This window comes from Lithobates pipiens, unplaced genomic scaffold, assembly GCF_037356315.1.
Source record: "Lithobates pipiens isolate NorthernLeopardFrog02 unplaced genomic scaffold, aLitPip1_a1.2 Scaffold_8, whole genome shotgun sequence".
NCBI classification, from domain to species: Eukaryota; Metazoa; Chordata; class Amphibia; order Anura; family Ranidae; genus Lithobates; species Lithobates pipiens.
Genome location: NW_027507903.1, coordinates 193,180,709 through 193,202,214, shown reverse-complemented (window position 1 = coordinate 193,202,214; position 21,506 = coordinate 193,180,709). Strand labels below are relative to the sequence as shown.

At 42.6% G+C, this 21,506-nt stretch overlaps 1 protein-coding gene across 3 annotated transcripts in view; it reads left to right on the top strand.

Annotated features, from left to right (window-relative positions):
• MLC1 (modulator of VRAC current 1) overlaps nucleotides 1–18,848 on the top strand; it is a 125,931-nt gene extending 107,083 nt beyond the window's left edge. The window contains exons 9-13 of one of the 3 annotated variants that reach the window (XM_077473368.1): nucleotides 3,391–3,447; nucleotides 12,645–12,767; nucleotides 16,751–16,918; nucleotides 17,173–17,301; nucleotides 18,671–18,848. In XM_077473368.1, the coding sequence (XP_077329494.1) occupies nucleotides 3,391–3,447; nucleotides 12,645–12,767; nucleotides 16,751–16,918; nucleotides 17,173–17,253 (429 nt within the window). In that variant the 3' untranslated portion in view covers nucleotides 17,254–17,301; nucleotides 18,671–18,848. Of the gene's footprint in view, nucleotides 1–3,390; nucleotides 3,448–12,644; nucleotides 12,768–16,712; nucleotides 16,919–17,172; nucleotides 17,302–18,670 lie in introns of those variants that run through there. The other 2 variants (XM_077473369.1, XM_077473370.1) reach the window with 2 other exon arrangements.
• Nucleotides 18,849–21,506: the final 2,658 nt, after the last annotated feature.

The window sequence follows — 21,506 nt, the reverse complement described above, 5'->3', positions numbered from 1 at the left end:
AAATCAATGGGCAGCGCCTTGTGGCCACTTTTAACCCTTTTTCGGCTGTTAGTGGGGGTTAAAAGCCCTGCTAGTGGCTGAAAAGCACCATAAAAACTACGATAAACCACCGCTAAACATAGTGGCGCTTTACCACCGATTTCCCCAGTGCCCAAGTGTGAAAGTGCCCTTAGTGTTTGCTTGTATATATGTGGTTACCATTCATAGCTACCTGTATGGCCGTCTAACATATGAAGAAAAGTGTAATTTCTGATCATAGATCAGTCTGGATTTTGTTACCCATCCTGTTGACTACATTAAACCTAGGTTCACACTGATGCGGGTTAGAAATCGTGTGGGTTCAACTGAACTCACATGGTTTCAAACTGGCAATGCAGATATCTATACAAATCACACCCAAAGTCACCAAACGTAGTACAGGAAGTACTTTTGGGAATCATTGCAGCACCGCAAAGTCAGTGTTGCACCAATTTGGATGGTGATATGGCTGCCAAATCTGCCTGATGCAAACAGGTGCTTAAATAGGAACTGCAGTCTGCTGACATAATTTGGTATGATTAGAATGCAATTGGAGACCCTTATTGGGTACTGATGAAGCTGCGCCGGTGGGCACTAATGAGGCTGCTCTGGTGGGCACTGGTGAGGCTGCGCTGATGAGGCTGCATTAATGGCCACTGATGAGGCTGCAATGATGGGCACTGATGAGGCTGTGCTGCTGGGCACTGATGAGGCTGTGCTGCTGGGCACTGGTGAGGCTGCATTGATGGGCACTAGTGAGACTGCATTGATGGGCACTGGTGAGGATGCATTGATGACCACTGATGAGGCTGTGCTCATGAGGCTGCATTAATAGGCACTGGTGAGGCTGCATTGATGGGCACTGATGAGGATGCATTGATGGCCACTGATAAGGCTGCACTCATGAGGCTGCATTAACGGGCACTGATGAGGCTGCGCTGATGGGCACTGGTGAGACTGCATTGATGGGCACTGATGAGGCTGTGCTGCTGGGCACTGGTGAGACTGCATTGATGGTCACTGGTGATCCTGCTTTGATGGACACTAATGAGTTTTCTTTTATGGACACTGATGAGGCTGCCTTGATAGGCACTGATGAGGCTGTAGATGGTACCCACTTTTAATGTACAGAGGAAGCGGTGGGGCTCTAAGAGGAAAAGGTGGAGCCTAAATAGGAAGGTGTGTGGTTTACAGATGACAGGGCGGGTCTTAAACAGTCATGACATTGACGGGAAGGGTTGGGTCATATTTAAATTAGGGGGTGCACAAGTTTAGTCAGGCCTAGGGCAGCACAAAACCTAAATACACCACTGCTGTACATAGTCACATAGCTATAGGGTGAGATCCAGGGCACTGCTGTTTCCAGTTGAGTTTTAAGAGATTTGGAGTGAAATTAGTTGATGTAACTACATGTCTGTGTTCTGATCTGTGCATTGGCCCCACGTGGATGTACACTTGGGGATGCTCTTTAAGATCCATTCAGCCCCGTGCAGCTGCCCACTTGTCATTGATTTTATCAGGCTGCTTGCTTGCTTCTGTATGGAACTTCATTGTCTACCTTGCTGGTAAAGATGGCCCTGGGCATGGGTGTACAGTCAAGTATGCCCATATCAAATGAAGCCTTAAGCTGCCCATACATGGATCAAAATGTGATCAGTTCAGCAGGGAATGGCCTAATTTTGATCCATGTTGATATTCATTACTTGTGCATAACAAACCTGACAGGCAGCACTGATCATTATATTCTGATGGTGCAGAAGGCTCCCTGCTATCAGAGTACAAGACCACAGCAGGAAGTGTGGATAGGGGAAGTGAGGCATTTTCTTTAATTTAACCCGCTGGCTGAACAAAAAATATTGCATATTGTGTGGACGTGGACTACCTTACACTTTAAACTTGGTTCATACATACGGATATTTAGTGCTCTACTTATGATCTTATCTTATGATCCACTTATCAGAATCAGTCTACACTCACAAGTAGGGATGAGCCGAACACCCCCCGTTAAAGTCTATGGGACACGAACATGAATAATCAAAGGTACTAATTATAAAGGCTTATATGCATGGTCATAAAAAAAGTGTTTGGGGACCTGGGTCCTGCCCCAGGGGACATGTATCAATGCAAAAAAAGTTTTAAAAACAGACGTTTTTCAGGAGCAGTGATTTCAATAATGCTTAAAGTGAAACAATAAAAGTGTAATATTGCTTTAAATTTCGTACCTGGGGGGTGTCTATAGTATGCCTGCAAAGGGATGCATGTTTCCTGTGTTTAGAACAGTCTGACAGCAAAATGACATTTCTAAGGAAAAAAAAAGTCATTTAAAACTACTCACATCTATAATGAATTGTTGGTCCATAATAAACGTAAAAGTTCATTGATAAAAACGGCATGGGGATTTCCCCACAGGGGAACCCCGAACCAAAAAAAAAAAATTGTTTGGGGGTGCCTCTAAATTCCATACCAGGCCCTTCAAGTCTGGTATGGATATTAAGGGAAACCCCGCGCCAAAATTGAAAAAAATAATGGCATGGGGGCCCCCCAAAATCCATACCAGACCCTTCAGGCCACTCTCTCGTCCCCTCTCTTTTCCTGTGGCCTGCCAGGTTAGATGCTCGGATAAGGGTCTGGTATGGATTTTTGGGGGGCCCTACGCCATTTAAAAAAAAAAATTGGTTCGGGGTTCCCCTGTGGGGAAATCCCCTTGCTGTTTTTATCAATGAACTTTTATGTATTGCGGACCGACAATTCATTATAGCCGGGGGTAGTTTTAAATTACTTTTTTTCCCTTTAGAAATGTAATTTTGCTGTCAGACTGTTCTAAACACAGGAAACATGTGCCCCTTTACAAGCATAGTATACAGAAAACTCGACCTGGAGCGGTGAATTTTTGTTTCCCCTTTACAAGCATACTATAGACACCCCCCCAGGTACGAAATTTAAAGGAATATTACACTTTTATTGTTTCACTTTAAGCATTATTAAAATCACTGCTCCCGAAAAAAATTGGCATTTTTAAAACTTTTTTTTGCATTGATACATGTCCCCTGGAGCAGGACCTAGGTCCTCAAACACTTTTTATGGCAATACCATGCATATAAGTCTTTAAAATTAGCACTTTTGTTTTCTCCTATAGACATTTAAAGGGTGTTCCGCAGATTTCGAGTTTGCCGCGAACACCCAAAATTGTTCGGCGAACAGCTAATGTTCGAGTCAAATATGAGTTTGACTCGAACATAAAGTTCATCCCTGCTCACAAGGTGTGCCTCAGTATATTAGGTAATTTCTTATGTTATTCTGATTAGTCAGCATTATTAATGGTATTACTTTATTACGTTTATGCATGATATAAAAGGATGCATTTTTTTCCAGTGTTTTCCGTGTGCCATTGCCAGCTATGTTGCAGCGGAATACCCAAGCCAGTGTTTGGTAAGGCTAAATTCTAAACACAAAACATTATCAAAACAGAATCTGTTAACTAAGGCTTACCATAATGAAAAGTCATGTATTCTGATAACTGTGTGTGGTTTATACCAGAAATAATATGGACTTACAATCACTTTAAGACTGATTTACTAAAAGATTTGAGGCTGTTTACTGAATCAAAGCAAATCTTTACAGAATTTATTGTGTAAAACAGGGATTTACTTTTTACATGATTGTGTAATTAACGTGAATCACAAAATTTTTGTGAACATTTTTTAACTCCTTTTATAAATCATTCTAACTGCATTATAGATGTATTTTTTAATCTTTGGTCATAGTTCTTCTTAAATACTAAAAAAATAATTACAAAAATATTAAACCTTAGATAAGGAAACAAAACGTGACACACTAAGGGGGTTATTTACTAAAGGAAAATCCACTTTGCACTGCAAGTGCACTTGAAAGTAAAGTCACTGTAGATTCGTGGGGGACATGCAAGGAAAATAAAAAACAGCATTTTAGCTTGCGCATGATTGGATGATAAAATCAGCAGAGCTTCCCCTCATTTCAGATCTACCCCTTAGATTTAGAGTGACTGCAGTTCCAAGTGCACTTGCAGTGCAAAGTGGATTCGCCTTTCGTAAATAACCCTCTAAATGTCTACAAAATGTATTTAAAGATATCAAAGTCCTGCAAGTTGTTGTGTTGTCAAAGTATTTGCTACATATAAAAACGTGAAAAAAACTCGCTAAGAAATATTCTGAATGAAAAGTGTAAGCAGCAAACCTTCTGTGAGACATATACACAGCGAGTAAACATAAACTAGAAACATAAACTAGATAAAGGTTGCACTATTCAATCATGTATCTACAAATGTCAAAATTAGATAATTAGAACAGTCCACAAGTCATATGAAAATAAATCCTGATGTCAATCTCCACCATCCACCGTCGTAGTGATCTTAACCACTTGCCGCCCGCCCTATAGGCAATTGACGGTGGCAAAGTGGTTGCATAATCCTGATCGGACGTCATATGACGTGATCAGGATTATGAGCCGCTGCAGCAGCAGTCTGACACCCGGCAACTACGATCTCGGTAAAGAGTCTCAGACGGAGACTCTTTACCACGTGATCAGCCGTGTCCAATCACGGCTGATCACAGTGTAAATAGGAAGAGCCGGTGATCGGCTTTTCCTCACTCGCGTCTGTCAGACGCGAGTAGAGGAGAGCCGATCGGCTGCTCCTCTGAGAGGGGGGGTCTCTGCTGATCGATTATCAGCACAGCCCCCCCCAGGATGCCCACACTGGACCACCAGGGACACCACCAGACCACCAGGGATGGCCAGCAAAAGGTAATCCTCCCTAGACCACCAGGGATGCCAGTCAGTGGCACAATGGATGCCAATCAGTGCCCATAATGGATGCCAATCAGTGCCCACAATGGGCATCACTGATTGGCATGCATTATTGTTTGGCACTGATTGGCATCCATTAGTACAGTATAACAATACAATGGCGCCTATGAGTGCCCACCTGTGCCGCCTATCAGTGCCCACCTGTGCCGCCTATCAGTGCCCACCTGTGCCGCCCATCCGTGCCACCTATCCGTGCCCATCTGTGCCACCTATCAGTGCCCACTCATGCCCATCTGTGCTGCCTATCAATGCCCATCTGTGCCGCCCATCTGTGCCGCCCATCCGTGCCAATTTGTGCCACCTATCAGTGCCCATCTGTGTCGCCCATCAGTGCCACCTATCAGTGCCACCTATCAGTGCCACCTATCAGTGCCACATATCTGTGTCCATCAATGCCACCTCATCAGTGCCACTTCATTGGTGTCACATCATTGGTGCCCATCAGTGCCGCCTTATCAGTGCCCATCAGTGTAGCCCCATCAGTGCCCATCAGTGAAGGAGAAAACGTACTTATTTACAAAGTTTTGAAACTGAAACAAAAAAAAACATTTTTTTTCAAAATTTTCGGTATTTTTTTATTTGTAGCGCAGAGGTGATCAAATACCACCTAAAGAAAGCTCTATTTGTGGGAAAAAAATGATAAAAATTTCATTTGGGTACAGTGTAGCATGACCGCACAATTGTCATTCAAAGTGCGACAGCGATGAAAGATCAAAATTGGTCTGGGCAGGAAGGTGTTTAAGTGCCTGGTATTGAAGTGGTTAAATATCAGTGCCTCCACCAACAGCTGAAAGGCTTACCAGCTCCTACTGATCCCTCATTACAAGGGATCGTTAGCGATTGTGGCTTTAGCCCAGCCAAGGCCTTTCCCCAGATCCAGATGGTCTCCCAACAAGATCACCCTTTGGCACCATATAAGATGTGAAGATTTCTCACTCAGGTTCCAGGTGATGCCTCTCCTCCATCCGAAGGAAACACAAAGGGGGTCATTTACTAAAGGAAAATCCACTTTGCACTGCAATTGCAGTTGAAAGTACACTTAAAGTGCACTTGGAAGTAAAGTCACTGTAGATCCGAGGGGGACATGCAAGAAAAATAAAAAACAGCATTTTAGCTTGCACATGATTGGATGATAAAATCAGCAGAGCTTCCACTCATTTCAGATGTACCCTTTAGATTTAGAGCGACTGCACTTCCAAGTGCACTTGCGGTGCAAAGTGGATTTGCCTTTCGTAAATAACCCCCAAAGTCTTTGTCAAATATCAATAGGAGCTGGTAAGTGAGCCTTTCAGCCGTTGGTGGAGGCACTGATATTTAAGATCACTACGGTGGTGGATGGTAGCGATTGACATCAGGATTTATTTTTACATCACTTGTGGACTGTTCTAATCATCAAATTTTTACATTTGTAGACACATAATTGAATAGCTCCACCTTTATCTATTTGACTTCTGTTTCAGTGTTTGTTTTTGTTTTGTTTTTAAGCTGGAGATTTAAATCAAGGCAAAGGATGGTCACAAGTAAATATTGATTTTATTTTATTTTATGCTGAACTAGGAAGTTTACTATGTAGTAAAAAAATGTACTCTTGAAATAATTCTGTTTAACGCATTCTTGCTTTACATTTTTATTGCATGTTCACATTCTTTCAACTACACAAGACATTTTGCACAGTTCCATATACCGTATTTTTTGCTCCATAAGACGCACCTAGGTTTTAGAGGAGGTAAACAAGAAAAAAAATATTCTGAATCAAAGGGTGTACTAAAATATTTACCAGTGCCAATGCAGCCTGACCAGTGCCAATTAAATGCAGCCTGACCAGTGCCAATTAAATGCAGCTTGACCAGTGCCAATTAAATGCAGCCTGACCTGTGCCACCTCCACCTCACACAGACTGACATTCCTATATGCATCCGCCTGTCACTCAGAAGACAGAGCAGCCTGAGTGACAAATCAATAATGTCTGCACCAAACACAAAATAATAATAATAAATATATATATATATATATATATATATATATATATATATATATATATATATATATATATATATATATATATATATATATATATATATTATTCCAACAGGCACCATGCTTCTGCAACATGGCCTCTCCCATGAGGTTCCTGCCAGAAGCTCTCAGTTGCTGCCCATACCACTCATTACCCATGTAGAGGCACTATAAGCTTCTGCTACACGGCCTCCTTCTAGGTTCTTTGCCACAAGCTCTCAGTCGCCATTCATATCACTCATTATCCATTTACAGGCACCACAAGCTTCTGCTACACGGCCTCCTTCGAGGTTCTTTGCAACAAGCTCTGAGTTGCCACTTATTCTTCTCATTACCTGTTTTCAGGCACCACAAATTTCTGCAGCACGACCTCCCCCCATGAGGTTCCTGCCACAAGCTCTCAGTTGCCACTTATACCACTCATTATTCATTCACAGGCACCACAAGCTTCTGCTACACGGCCTCCTTCGAGGTTCTTTGCAACAAGCTCTGAGTTGCCACTTATTCTTCTCATTACCTGTTTTCAGGCACCACAAATTTCTGCAGCACGACCTCCCCCCATGAGGTTCCTGCCACAAGCTCTCAGTTGCCACTTATACCACTCATTTGCCTGTTCACACTTACAACTTCTTAGGTCACAAACGCCGACATGCTTCAGTATGCCTCTTTTCAGTGTCAGCTCATTTATTTACGTCACTTGGTCAGCATGGCCGTGTTTATCCCCATACATGTTCCACTTTTCTCTACTGCTTATTTTCGCCTTCCTTTGAGGCTATTTGCTTGCAACACGTGTTGCAAGCTTGTCTCCAGTGGCACTCAACCCGGCCACTCATGTTTTCTTGTCTGTCTTTCTCCATAGGTTAGTGAGGTCAGGTTGTTCCATCCTGCACAAGGTTGGACGTTTTTCTCCCAGCTAATGTGACATACATACACACATGCAGGGCTTTGCATGCTTTTACCCGGGGGGGGGGGGGGGAGTTTGTCACTACTGCTTATTTTCGCCTTCCTTTGAGGCTACTTGCTTGCAACACGTGTTGCAAGCTTGTCTCCAGTGGCACTCAACCCGGCCACTCATGTTTTCTTGTCTGTCTTTCTCCATAGGTTAGTGGGGTCAGGTTGTTCCATCCTGCACAAGGTTGGACGTTTTTCTCCCAGCTAATGTGACATACATACACACATGCAGGGCTTTGCATGCTTTTACCCGGGGGGGGGGGGGGGAGTTTGTCACTACTGCTTATTTTCGCCTTCCTTTGAGGCTACTTGCTTGCAACACGTGTTGCAAGCTTGTCTCCAGTGGCACTCAACCCGGCCACTCATGTTTTCTTGTCTGTCTTTCTCCATAGGTTAGTGAGGTCAGGTTGTTCCATCCTGCACAAGGTTGGACGTTTTTCTCCCAGCTAATGTGACATACATACACACATGCAGGGCTTTGCATGCTTTTACCCGGGGGGGGAGTTTGTCATGTTTTAAGGGGAGGGGGCAGGCTTAGGGCTCTCCTTAATGCCGGGTTAAACCTGGACCTCCATGTTTTCTTTTTCAGGTTAGTCTTGGCCACAACCAGGACCTCTATTCTATCAGGGCACAAGTCAGGTGGGTAGTACATGGAACACTCTCCCAAATCAGGATGCAGCACCCTATATTCATCGCGATACCTCACATACACAAATTAGGCTGCGAGTCTGGCGCTTAGCTACTATCACATTTACTTTCTTACCTATCGCCGAAGGACATCACCTTCAAACTACGCAGACACGTTTGCTAAACGGTTGCTTTCTGACAGTGCAGGCATTAGCAAGCCAATCATACGTCACCTAATACAAAACACAACATTCCTACTTAGGCCACAACCACACTGCAGCTTCCCACCCAGTACGTCCTGGGGCTCTGGTTCACAGGTCCGTGCATGACGCTGACCAGGCACCCGAGCTTATTTGGTTATTTGGCCAGTCACTTCCTGGCTAACCTCAGTTGCCCTGCACTCTGCGTTTTCAAAATATCCACTCTTCAGCATTCGCTGGAACTCATTGTGTTCTTCACTACGCCCGTCGTTCCTTTTTCAGTTCTTCCTCCCCCTGGGTAAGAGATCACCTTCACAACACTATGCTGCTCATAAACTGGTCACTGTCACCCAACACGCTGAAGATCTATTGCACCGCCTGGAAAGCCTACGGCAAATTTCTAGTGGGACGGGCTCAGGTCCCATCAAGCACGTCCTGGCCTCCGTGTCTTAGTGCCACACTCATCTGAGCCTGTCCCACAACACTGTCAGACTGTACCTAGCTGGCATCCAGCATTTCCTCTCCCTACAAGCCCCTGGGAAACCCTCGTTGTTTCAAACCCATGCGGTCAAAGCCTTGCTATGTGGCATCCAGAAACATCAGCCCATAGCCAGTAGCAAACAGTATAGCATCGGGGTCGACATCAAATTATTTCAGACCCACAAGGAATGGTGTCCAGTAGCGGTTCTGGACCAGTTGTTATCACACCTGCCAAGCCAGTCTGGCTCCAGCCCATTGTTGCCTTTTCCTTTCAGCCCACTAACAGCTAGTCAGTTCATCAGACATGTTTGCATCCTCCTCGCTAATCTAGGCCTCAACCCTAACCAATTTTCTGGGCACTGCTTCCCTTTTTGTTATACTGACCAGATAACCAAGGCACATCTCGGGTATATGTTATGTTTTGACAAGTTTAAATATAAACAAAAAAAATCTCTCCTGCACTGTGCGGAGGGCCTGGGTAAAAGTGATAGTACTTTTCGTGGTGGTACTGTATAGTTGATAATGCACACCCACTGCCTCGGCCAACTGGGGGAAGTCCAAAGTACTAAACAAGAAAAAGAAATGCGTCCTGATGCATATGTCCTTAAAAAAAAGTTTATTTAAAACAAAGTAATATATATAAAAATAATACCTATTCACATGTGTTGCTGGAATAAAATCACATCCCCTGATTGAACAATAATGTAATGGTGCCCATAACATGGCATAAAAAGATGGGTGATCGGCTAACACGTTTCAAGGATTTTTCCTCTTCCTCGGAGCCTTATGGAACCAGGTCTGGTTTGCATATTATAATGTAGAAGACTAGATAAATGATAAAGCCTTAGTTGAAGAAAATCCTTCACTGTTAAAATAATCCTTCATTATCACAGCACTCTACATAGAACAAACACCAAAGTTAGAATTGCAGATACTAGTGATACATAAACTTATATAACTAAATTCATACAGGTACAATCTTTAATAAAAAATAATATATATATATATATATATATATATATATATATATATATATAAAATATACATATATATATATATACACACACACATATCTAAACATGCACAAGTAGATATATGTACATTGAAAGGTGTATACAATGGACTGTATAAAAATGGAGTTGAGAAATACAACATGAAGTTGAAGATAAAAACCTGACCCACTGTGGTATTCATAGTAGACCGTGTCAGAAATTGTAGCATACAAAAGACACTAAACTTCTTATGGAAAAGACATGTGAAAAATGAGGAAGTGTAAGTGGACCTGACCTAACTCAGCCCCATAAGGCTCTTTTTAAGTTAAAGTAAAGCAGCCCTGAACCTTCTCTTCTGGAGTCTCCCGCCAGTGCTCTTGGCTCCTTCTCTTCTGTGTCTGCCACCAAAGCAAGCTGCTTGCTGTGGGGGAAGATGCACTAGCTCTCTCCAAAGCTGGGCTATTTGCATCCATAAACACAAACTGCGCGGCTCAGCCCTGCCTCCCCCTCCCTCCTCACAGCATTTGATTGACAGCAGCAGGAGCTAATGGCTCCTGCCTCTGTGTGCTGTGAGGAGAGGAACACAGAAAAACGCTGCCGCAAATGGGCACAGTGCTGGAGCAAGATCAGACTCAGGTAAGTATAAGGGGAGGCGAGGAGGCGAATGCATTAAGGTAAAAAATGTCCTGGCTTTAGTACCAATTAAAATACAGCAAATGCTTTGCCTAATTGTAAAGCCTGGTACACACTATTTGTTTCTTTTTGCTAAACCCGCCAACTGTCAGAGCCGGTGTACTAACCATGCCAGGTTAGTTCAGCGATCTCCCCTGCTGAGCTAAGAGCTGTTCTGACAGGGGGATGGCCATTGGCTAGTTTTCTAGCATGCTTTTTCACATAAACACTTTTATTAATTGTTTTGCATATAATACACAGATAAACGGATTCCATGAATCCTCCATACTTACATACAATACAATTATCGTGTGAGCCAGACCCGGAGGAAACAAGGATCAACTGTAAACAAAAGAACAAACAAGCACATGCAATCTGTATAGGGATCCTTCTCAGATCCTCTCGATCAAGAACATTAAATCAAATGGTGATTCACCATAACGTATTAGCTAATAGAGCAATAACTATTAAGAAACTAGGAAGGCTCCTGTTTCACCTTCTCGGGTACCAAGAGAGAAGAAAAAGAAGAAAAAAAAGGGGGAGAGAAGGGGGAGGGACTAAATAGAGCGGTGGAGAGGCCCTGCAGGGGATGGGCGTATGAGAGCATGGACGAGGGGGTGAGGTTATCACCAACTGCCCTCTCCAACACCTATTTATTGGAACAGCAATGTGAGTCTCGCCACTAGCGTGACACTGGATTAATCCTTAGGTTCTGGTTTTATGAGGTCTCTGATTAACTTCAGTTTGCATCTTTTGTGAGCTCCTGGTATAACCGGGAGGTTCTAAAGGATGTCCATGCTTCCCATTTTGCAGTAAATTTAAAGATTTTATCTAGTAAGATATAGATCAGCTCCTCCATCTCCATGATCCGGTTAATCTGTGAACCCATTCGGTCATTGTCGGTGGAGATGCAGACCACCAGTGAATTGGTACGCACATCCTAGCCGTGTTGACCATGTGCATCGCAACCGATTTGTAGTATCGCTTTTTAGGTATCTCAGATAGGTGCAAAAGATACTGTGGCAGAGAATACTCCAACGGTAAAGAGGGCACCTTCGTTATCACATCATGCACTTTATGCAAGAAAGGTTGAAGTGATGAGCAGCTCCACCAAATGTAGAGGAATGAGCCCGTCTCCCTGCCACATTGCCAGCATTGCTCCAGCACAGTGGGTGAGAATTTATGTATCAGGTCTGGGGTTCTGTACCAGCATTTTCTCAATTTATAGCCATTTTCCTGTACAGAACCTAAGGAACCTTTGTGAAGCTAGAGATTGATCCGGTCCCAACCTCCCTCCTCTATCTCTGTTCCCATCACGGATTCCCAATAAGCATGTTCCGAGCCTAAGATTGTTGGTGTTTTCTCAAATAATGAAGCATAAAGTTCCAAGATAACATGCTTCTGAGGGAATTAGCTTGAGCATAGATACTCCAATACTGTAGGGTTCATCGTAAAGCCTTCTCTGCGTTGTGTCATCTAAAAAGTGTTTGAGCTGGATATAGGGCCAAAACAGAAACAAACCCGTATTGGAGAGATTCACAAGTTCGGTTTGAGTAAGAATCGACCTATATGGAAAAAATGTTTGGCTAGCATTTCCACCGTATGGCCATTCTGTCTTTACAAAGGCTCTTGCTAAACCCAGGAAAATCTGGGTTGATTTGGACTGAGGTAATGGGGCAGAATTTTGCAGAGACCACATGCTTTGAACAAGCCCTACTAAAGGCGTGGAGAGTGGGTCCGATAAGTGGATGTGTCAAGGCGGACATTTTTTTTTGACCGTCCTTTTTTCTTTTTTCTTTTTATTTTTTTAGGAAGCTTTGCTTAACTCTTATATATTTTTCTCTAGGTTGAAGTTCTGATCGCTACTAGCAGTATTACAGCTCCATTATTATTTACAACTTCATCTTACTTGTCTATCTATGTCATACAGACAATCGTCATTTTTAAAACCTACCCACCTGATGTAACGGTAAGCTTTCACCCTTGGGAGGGGAATAATGAATATGGTCTTTCATTTGGAGTGATTAGCTTGTGACTTTTACAGTTTTCTTAGCTTTACCAACAATGATCCATTCGTGCTTTAATGGATATAAACTTAATGGGTTGTTTAACCACTTCCCAACCGCCGCACGACGATGTACGTCGACAGAATGGCACGGGCAGGCATATGGGCGTACCTGTACGTCCCTGCCTTCCCGCGGGTCGGGGGCCCGATCGGGCCCCCGCCCGGTGCCTGCGGCGGTCGGTATTCGTTTGCGAGCGATCCGGGATGAGGGGGCGGCCATTCATCCATGGCCACCCCCTCGTGATCGCTCCCGACGAATAGAAATCCTTCGTGACATCACTTCCTCTCCTGTAATGTAAACACAGGAGAGGAAGTGATGTAATCTCTCCTCCGTGTCGGTATTTTTCGTTCCGACACCGAGGAGAGAGGATCGGTGAGTTGCACCAACACGACACTTCACAGTAGAACATGCCAGGCACACTCACACCCCCCCCCGATCACCCCCCCAATTACTCCTGCCCCCCAGTCACAGTGACACCAATGTCATTTTTTTTTTTTTGCATTGGTGTCATTTGTGACTGTAATAACTGTTAGGGCAGTTAGGGTTAGCCCCCTTTAGTTCTAATGTACCCCCCTAACCCCCCCAATAAAGGTTTAACCCCGTGATCACCCCCCGTCGCCAGTGTCACTAAGGCTGGGTTCACATTGCAGCGGTTTATGAGAACGAATGTGATTCGCACCGCACTGCAGTGCAAATCACATCCGATCTCTGTTCGATTCGAGTTCAGCCATACAGATAGTATGGCTGAATTCGCATCGCACAGGCCGCACCCGCCGCAAATTCGCACGGGACCCTTTTTTTGGCCCGCAGCAGAATCGGATCGATCCGAGTTTGCAGATCGCACTGCGATATGTGAACTGATCTGGGGGTGTCATTAACATTTCACTGACACTCCCAGCAGTTCGCATAGGGCAGTGTGAACTGCCGCCGGGAGGCATGCGATGCGGGAACCCGCCGCGGATTCGTGGTGTTCCCGCATCGCTCCAGTGTGAACCCAGCCTAATAAGCGATCATTTTTCTGATCGCTGTATTAGTGTCACAGGTGACGCTAGTTAGGCAGGTAGGTATTTAGGTTCGCCGCAGCTTTTTATAGCGCCAGGGACCCCCATATACTACCGCATAAAGCCCCCTGATTGCCCCCTATTTAACCCTTTCACCAGTGATCACCATATAACTGTTACAGGTGACGCTGGTTGGTTAGTTATTTTTTTATAGTTTCAGGGCACCCGCCATTTATTACCTAGTCTCACTAGTGTACCCCTAAATTTAGGGGTGTCTACTTTCCAAAATGGGGTCATTTGGGGGGGGGGGGTTTGTGCCATCTTGGCATTTTATGGCCTTCAAAACTGTAACGCCCTTAGAAAGCCTGAAGGCGGTGCTTGGTTTTCGGGGCCCCGTACGCGGCTAGGCTCCTAAAAAGTCCCACATATGTGGTATCCCCGTACTCAGGAGAAGCAGCAGAATTTATTTTGGGGTGTCATTTCACATATGCCCATGGCATGCGTGAGCAATATATCATTTAGTGACAACTTTGTGAAAAAAAAAAAAAGTTTGTAATTTTCCCGCAACTTGTGGCAAAATATAAAATATTCCATGGACTCAACATGCATCTCAGCAAATAGCTTGGGGTGTCTACTTTCTAAAATGGGGTCATTTGTGGGGGTTTTGTGCCATCTTGGCATTTTATGGCCTTCAAAACTGTAATAGGTAGTGAGAAGTGAAATCAAAAATTTACGCCCTTAGAAAGCCTGAAGGCGGTGCTTGGTTTTCGGGGCCCCGTACGCGGCTAGGCTCCCAAAAAGTCCCACATATGTGGTATCCCCGTACTCAGGAGAAGCAGCTGAATTTATTTTGGGGTGTCATTTCACATATGCCCATAGCATGTGTGAGCAATATATCATTTAGTGACAACTTTGTGTAAAAAAAAATAAAAATTTTTTTTTTTGTCATTATTCAATCGCTTGAGGCAAAAAAATAAAATATTCAATGGGCTCAACATGCCACTTATCAATTTCCTTAGGGGGTCTACTTTCCAAAATGGGGTCATTTGGGGGGGTTTTGTACTGCCCTGCCATTTTAGCACCTCAAGAAATGAGATAGGCAGTCGTAAACTAAAAGCTGCGTAAATTCCAGAAAACGTACCTTAGGTTGTAGATGTGACAACTTTTGCGCAAACCAATAAATATACAATTATTGACTTTTTTTTTACCAAAGACATGTGGCTGAATACATTTTGGCCTAAATGTATAACTAAAATTGAGTTTATTGGATTTTTCTAATAACAAAAATTAGAAAATATCATTTTTTTTCAAAATTTGCGGACTTTTTACGTTTATATCACAAAAAATAAAAATCGCAGAGGCAATCAAATACCATCAAAAGAAAGCTCTATTTGTGGGAAGAAAAGGACGCAAATTTTGTTTGGGTACAACATTGCATGACCGCGCAATTACCAGTTAAAGCAGCGCAGTGCCAAATTGTAAAAAGACCTCTGGTCATTTACCAGCAAAATGGTCCAGTCTGAAAGTGGTTAAACAGACCCTTGCACTAGTACAGTTTACTTAGATGTGTCTTCACTTAATTCTACAAGGCTACTTTTAATCAACTTGGCAGTTGACATGAATTTTCAGATATTATGATATAATATCACATTTCAGTGTAGTAAGCGGAATGTATACTATTGTACTTTTTTTAAACAAAAACAGTATTAATAATACATGTGAAGCTTATTAACCACTTGCCGACTGCTGCACACAGATGTACGTCGGCAGAATGGCACAGGCAGGCAAATGGGCATACTTGTACCTCCCTTTGAATTTGCTGCCTATTGGGCAGCGCTGCACGCCACTGGAGCGTGCTCGCGGGTCCCGGGAACTCGATGTTAGCCAGCGACCCGCGATTGCGGTGAGGAGAGACAGAACGGGGAGATGACTTTATAAACAAGGCATTTCCCCGTCCTGCCTAGTGACATGACAGAGATCCACTGCTCCCTGTCATCCGGAGCAGTGATCGCTGTCATGTCAGTGGGAGTCCACCCCCCCCTAACAGTTAGATCACCTCTCTAGGACACAAGTAACCCCTTGATTACCCCCTAGTGTTTAACCCCTACCCTGCCAGTGTCGTTTACACAGTGATCAGTGCATTTTTTTCATAGCACTGTATAAATGACAATGGTCCCAAAATAGTGTCCAAAGTGTCCGATGTGTCTGCCATAATGTCGCAGTCATGATAAAAATTACAGATCATTGCCATTACTAATAAAAAAAAAATAATAATAAAAATGTCATAAATCTTTCCCCTATTTTGTAGATGCTATAACTTTTGCACATTTTAATAAGGCTGGTTCACATATGTGCGTTGCTTTCGCACTGTGCATTGCCCAAAAAACGTGTGCATTTTCTGGGCATTGCGGTGCGAATTACAATCACATTAACTTCTATGGGAACACATCTGATTCACAGATGCATTCCGTTGTGAACAGGATAAAATCCTGACCTGATTCTGATGTAAACCTGACCTGATACTGATCAAAAACTGATGTGAAATGCTGAACAACTACTTTGTCAATTAGTTGTGAAAACTGAGCTTTAATTTGCACCGCACATGTGTGAACCCATCCTAAAGGTTGAAAAGCTATCCTTGCTTATGCTGTCACTTTTTTTTGTTTGTTTTTTGTTTTTTAAGTAATTCAATTGAATTCTAGGCATAGGCTATAATTATATCTAGGGCATCTGTTAGTCACTTTATGTTACTTTAAAAGCATGCATATCAGAGAACCAATTGACACGTCTAAATTATAACTGACACATACCGCTAGTTGACAATCAACCTATCATCTCTCACCATAGAGCGACTCAGACTCACCTGTAGATCTTTTTCTCTTCAGCACTTCTATGAAGTGTTGCTCTTACTCCTGATGCTGATCCTGTTGGTTCAAGCTGTGCTCACAAATATCACGGTCATACAGTGCGTCCATTATAAATCACAAATGAGAATGCTGGATTCAACCTGGAATGTATCATATGTGGATAAGTCTGATCAAAGGAATAATGAAGTAAGTGCCACTTAAATACCATCCACAGTTTAACAAAAGCAATTCACTTTTAGTTACTAAAGCAATGGTCTTTAAGCTTAACTCCAGACTATGATTTTTAATAGGCACGTTATTAGTTATTTATCTTGTGATTCAACTATTTTTTTTCTTGTCTTTAGTCAGCTTACAACTCCCCTTTTTAGTTGTGGCTGTAATGACACATGGCTGCAGTGCCATTACAGCGCCATTACAGCCTGTGTTTTGTTAATGGTCAGGTGTATACAGGGGAAGAGGCAGTAGCACTGGTGTCGGCGAGGAGCGGAAGTACAGCGGAAGCTGTACAAATACAAAACTAAAAAGTTTTACTTATTGATGAAAAAGGAAAAAGCCCAGATACAATAAAGGTAAGTAGTTATTACGATATGTACATATATTAAATCTTGGTATATGTAGTTCAGCTGTAAATCACACCTCAACTTTTATATAAAAAAAAAACATATTCTGTACATTTAACTCATTTGTAGAATTTATGGTTTCCTACATGTCTTCTCATACATAGTGAACAGAGGATATCATTTCCCCTCAGATTCTGTTGTCAGGGGTGTAACTTGCAAATTCACAGCATCCATTTAAGTGGAACTTTTTTCCACAACTGAAACGTAAATAAACATTGTACTGCTCTGTTTGAACCTGCCAATGTCTGGATGCAGCATCGCTATAAATGAGGTACACTTTTTATGTTCTTTCTTTTCTACAAAAGAAGAAGAAAGTGAAGTCAGGAAGGTGGAGGATGTGGCTTTGCTGCTAATCGTTTAGATATATAGCAGTCAAACCTGGATTATCTGTAAGGTATCCTTGGCAAGAGGTGGGTAGCTTTCCACCTCTTTGAAGTTTTTTTGCATACTTCTTTACACCTCCTCTTGAGAGGCCACTAACCACTATAAATCGGCAACCTTAAAAAGCTGACTTTAGGTTGTAGCAGGACCGTAATGCAGAATCCTAAAGGTCAGGAACAAGCCAGAGCTTCAGGTCAGGTCCAAGCAGGAGCCTCCTTATGTTACACAGATGTTGCAATGCTAGGGAAACTGCTAGCTGCTCATTGTTGTGTTTAATAACAGGTGGATGAAAGGAAGGGCTGAGGGTAATGCTTATCAGCTGATATTGTCATTGGTCAATGACTTTAGTTTGTGTTATATACTTAATTGATGTATCTCTTTTCTGCTGTCTGGCTGTGTGCCTATATGTCACTGATAAAGGCCCTGGCAATGCATATCCCTAATACCATACACTATTAGTAACATCTCTGGCAATGTATATCTCTGGTTGTACATGATCTCAGCGATGTCTGTTTCTGATACTATTGTATTGTAACAATGGGACACTATTCTTCTCATAGATATCAACGGGCATTGGGGCATTATTCCTCCCATTATTCCTCCCATTAAAACCAATGATGGGGCACTGATGCCACGGCATTTTCTACTCCCACTGCCCATAGTCCGGCCCCCCTGAAGCCTGAAGGATAGTAAACTGGCCCTTTAAATAGAAAGTTTGCAGACCACTGTATTAGAGTATAAAAAAATTAAAGACAAGGTGGAATTGCTTACAACCTATCAGGATATAAATATGTGATGTAGAATGTTTTTAGAGCTGAGACATGTATGTATCCCTGTGTTACTGTTACTGGAGTATGTGAATAGAAGAGTTGACAGACTTTTTCAGATTATTCCATTTTTGGGCATTTAATTTCTATGTACTTCTTTTTCCTTGCAGGTTTCCAACAACACCCAGAGAAACTTTGATAAAGAAAAAGCTTGGCAAGCTGTCATGGTACAAATGACTAAGTAGTACCTATTATCTAGAGAAATATCAACAAAACTGCAACAAATTCTCAGCATTCATCTGTTACCCAGGGAATAGGACATAAATAAAACCTTTCTATAAAAAGTTATCTGCATTGATCATTGTAGTGAGTTCTTCAGCCCCCATGTACCTTTGCTATTTATAAACAGACAGAGTAGGATCCCTGGTTATGCAAAAGAATTTCCTTGGAGCAAAAAATCCTAAAGCAGCGACATTTTTGTACTTAAAGTATAACTAAAGGCAAAACTTTTTTTTAGTTTTGGATTGCGTAGAGGTAGAACTCCTGTCAGTTATTTTGTTGTTGCTGTCTGTGCCCCTGTTAAGGAGATACACCCTCTCTAGTTGTCCTGTTTCTCTCCTCCCCCTTTTTTATGACCGCTCAGATAAGGTTTATAAATTCTGAATAGCTGTAAAGGAGTGAAGACTGCAGATAAACAGGTAAAACTTATGTAGGAGGATTTGTTTCATCTCTGTGTATCACTTAAGGCCATTTCAGTGTGTATATGTAAGGGTTTACAATCACTTTTAAGCCTTTACAACCACTTTAAACCATGGGTTATATGTAAAAACAGACCTGCTGGTATTGGTGTGAATGGCAGTCTCAGCCTGGGCTCCCCCCAGGGCCCACCCCCCTGGCAGGAGCCCAGGCTAATGATGCCATTCCCTCCAATACCAGCAAGTCTGCATTGATGTGCTGCTTCATGGGACATATCTTTTGTCTCATAGTTGCTTGAAGCTGCGGCAAGCTCCTTTCCTGGCTTGCACTCACAGCGGTGGACACAGGATTGTTTTCCCTTGTAGCCTAAACGCCACACATTTCTCATTACCAGTTCACAATAGGTTATATGTCACTACCTTCAGGTGATTGAACGTTGCTGGGACTTTCCCCAGTGTATCCATATACTATTAAATCATCACTCTGCTCTTTCCTTAAAATAAAAAATGATGCATAACATTCACTAGAGTGCAAATTAAATGTGAATATTGTGTCAACAATCCCCACTAGGCTGCTGTATTCATAAAACCACTGAAATAAAAAAAAGAATTGTTTATCCTGACGTTAAAACCCTAATGTCCCATACACATGAGCAGACAGTTGCAGCATGGCTGATGCACTTCTACCTGCCATTTTGAGCAAAAACATGCACACCATGTTTGTTGCAGTTCCTGCTGCCTTCTGCTACAAAGATACAGCCAGGAAGCATATTGACTGCCTGAATTATAGCGGTTGCTGTAATTTTGACATTTGTAATTTTCCACATCCATTTCATAAGTACCTCATTAGGGAATGTTATCGCTACCCCATGAGAAAAAGCCTAATGCCCCTTACACACGAGCGGACTTCCGCTCAAGCTTGGCTTGCATAAACATGGTCACAAAAAAGTTCTCTGAACTTTTGACCGTCAAGAACACAGTGACGTACAACACTACGACGAGCCGAGAAAATGAACTTCAATGCTTTAGAGCATGCATCAAATTGTTTCCGAGCATGCGTAGGAATTTTGCTTATTGGAATTGGTACAGACGATCTGAATTTCCAATCTGAACTTTTTCCAACTGGAAAATTGAGAACCTGCTCTCAATCTGGTGGGAATTCTGCCAGGAAAAATCCGATGGAGCATACACATGGTCAGAATTTCCGACCAAAGGCTCACATCGGACTTTTGCTGGCGGATTTTCCGATCATGTGTATGGGGCATAATACAGCACTCAATAGATATTTGCAATCATTCAATGAAAATCAAACTTTTAGTCAAAAAAAAAAGATACGTTTTAACAGTTTCATTGTGAAAGACAACACTTCAAAATCCATTTTAATCTTATTTAAAAATCATTGTAATATCAAAACATTCTGCCATATATTAGACATGTGCACTGCTGAAAAATTTGTTCATTTTCATTTTTGTTTGATTTGTTTTTTGTTTTGTTTTTTAAATTTGCAAATTCAAAAATTTGTAAATTATTATTCCTAATCTATAAGGACAGCTTACTGACTGGAATGGTACCAGCTTACTGGTGAAAAGCTAGCATGGTACCAATATTTTAAAAAAAGGGCCAAAATACATACCTGGAAACTACAGACTAGTCAGCCTAACATCAATAGTATGTAAACTATTGGAGGGAATGACAGAAGCATTTACTGATAACAACAGTATCATTAGTAGTAATTAGCATGGCTTTATGAAGGATTGTTTTTGCCAGGCCAACCTTTTAACAGTCCATGATTCGGTAAGCAGTAATCCGGATAGAGGAATGCTTGTGGGCATGGTGTATGTGAACTTCACCAAAGCATTTGATATAGTACCCCATTGATACTTTACAAATTGAGGTCTGTTGACATTGATAACAGTTTATGTACCTAGATAGGAACTGGTTACAGGAGTGCGTCCAGAGGGTGGTGATACATAGCCAGGGCCAGACTGGCCTACTGGGATACCGGGACATTTCCCTGTAGGCTGCCTATCCTGGGGCCACTTTTATCTATACTGTGGCTACAGCGCAGCGCTCCCCTTCCTCCTCCTTCTCAAAGTTGAAACCACTGTGTCACGGAACTGTAAAACGTTCGGCCGCGCTATGACAAATGTCCTGCCCCCCTCCTAGACCAGCCCATGTGAAGCAGTGTTCTGTCTATCACTTGAGCTGGTTTAGGAGGGGGGCGGGACTTTTGTCATAGCGCGGCCAAAAATTTCACAGCTCAGTGATACATCGGGAGATGCCTGCTGGCTGCTGTGTGTAATACAGGCAC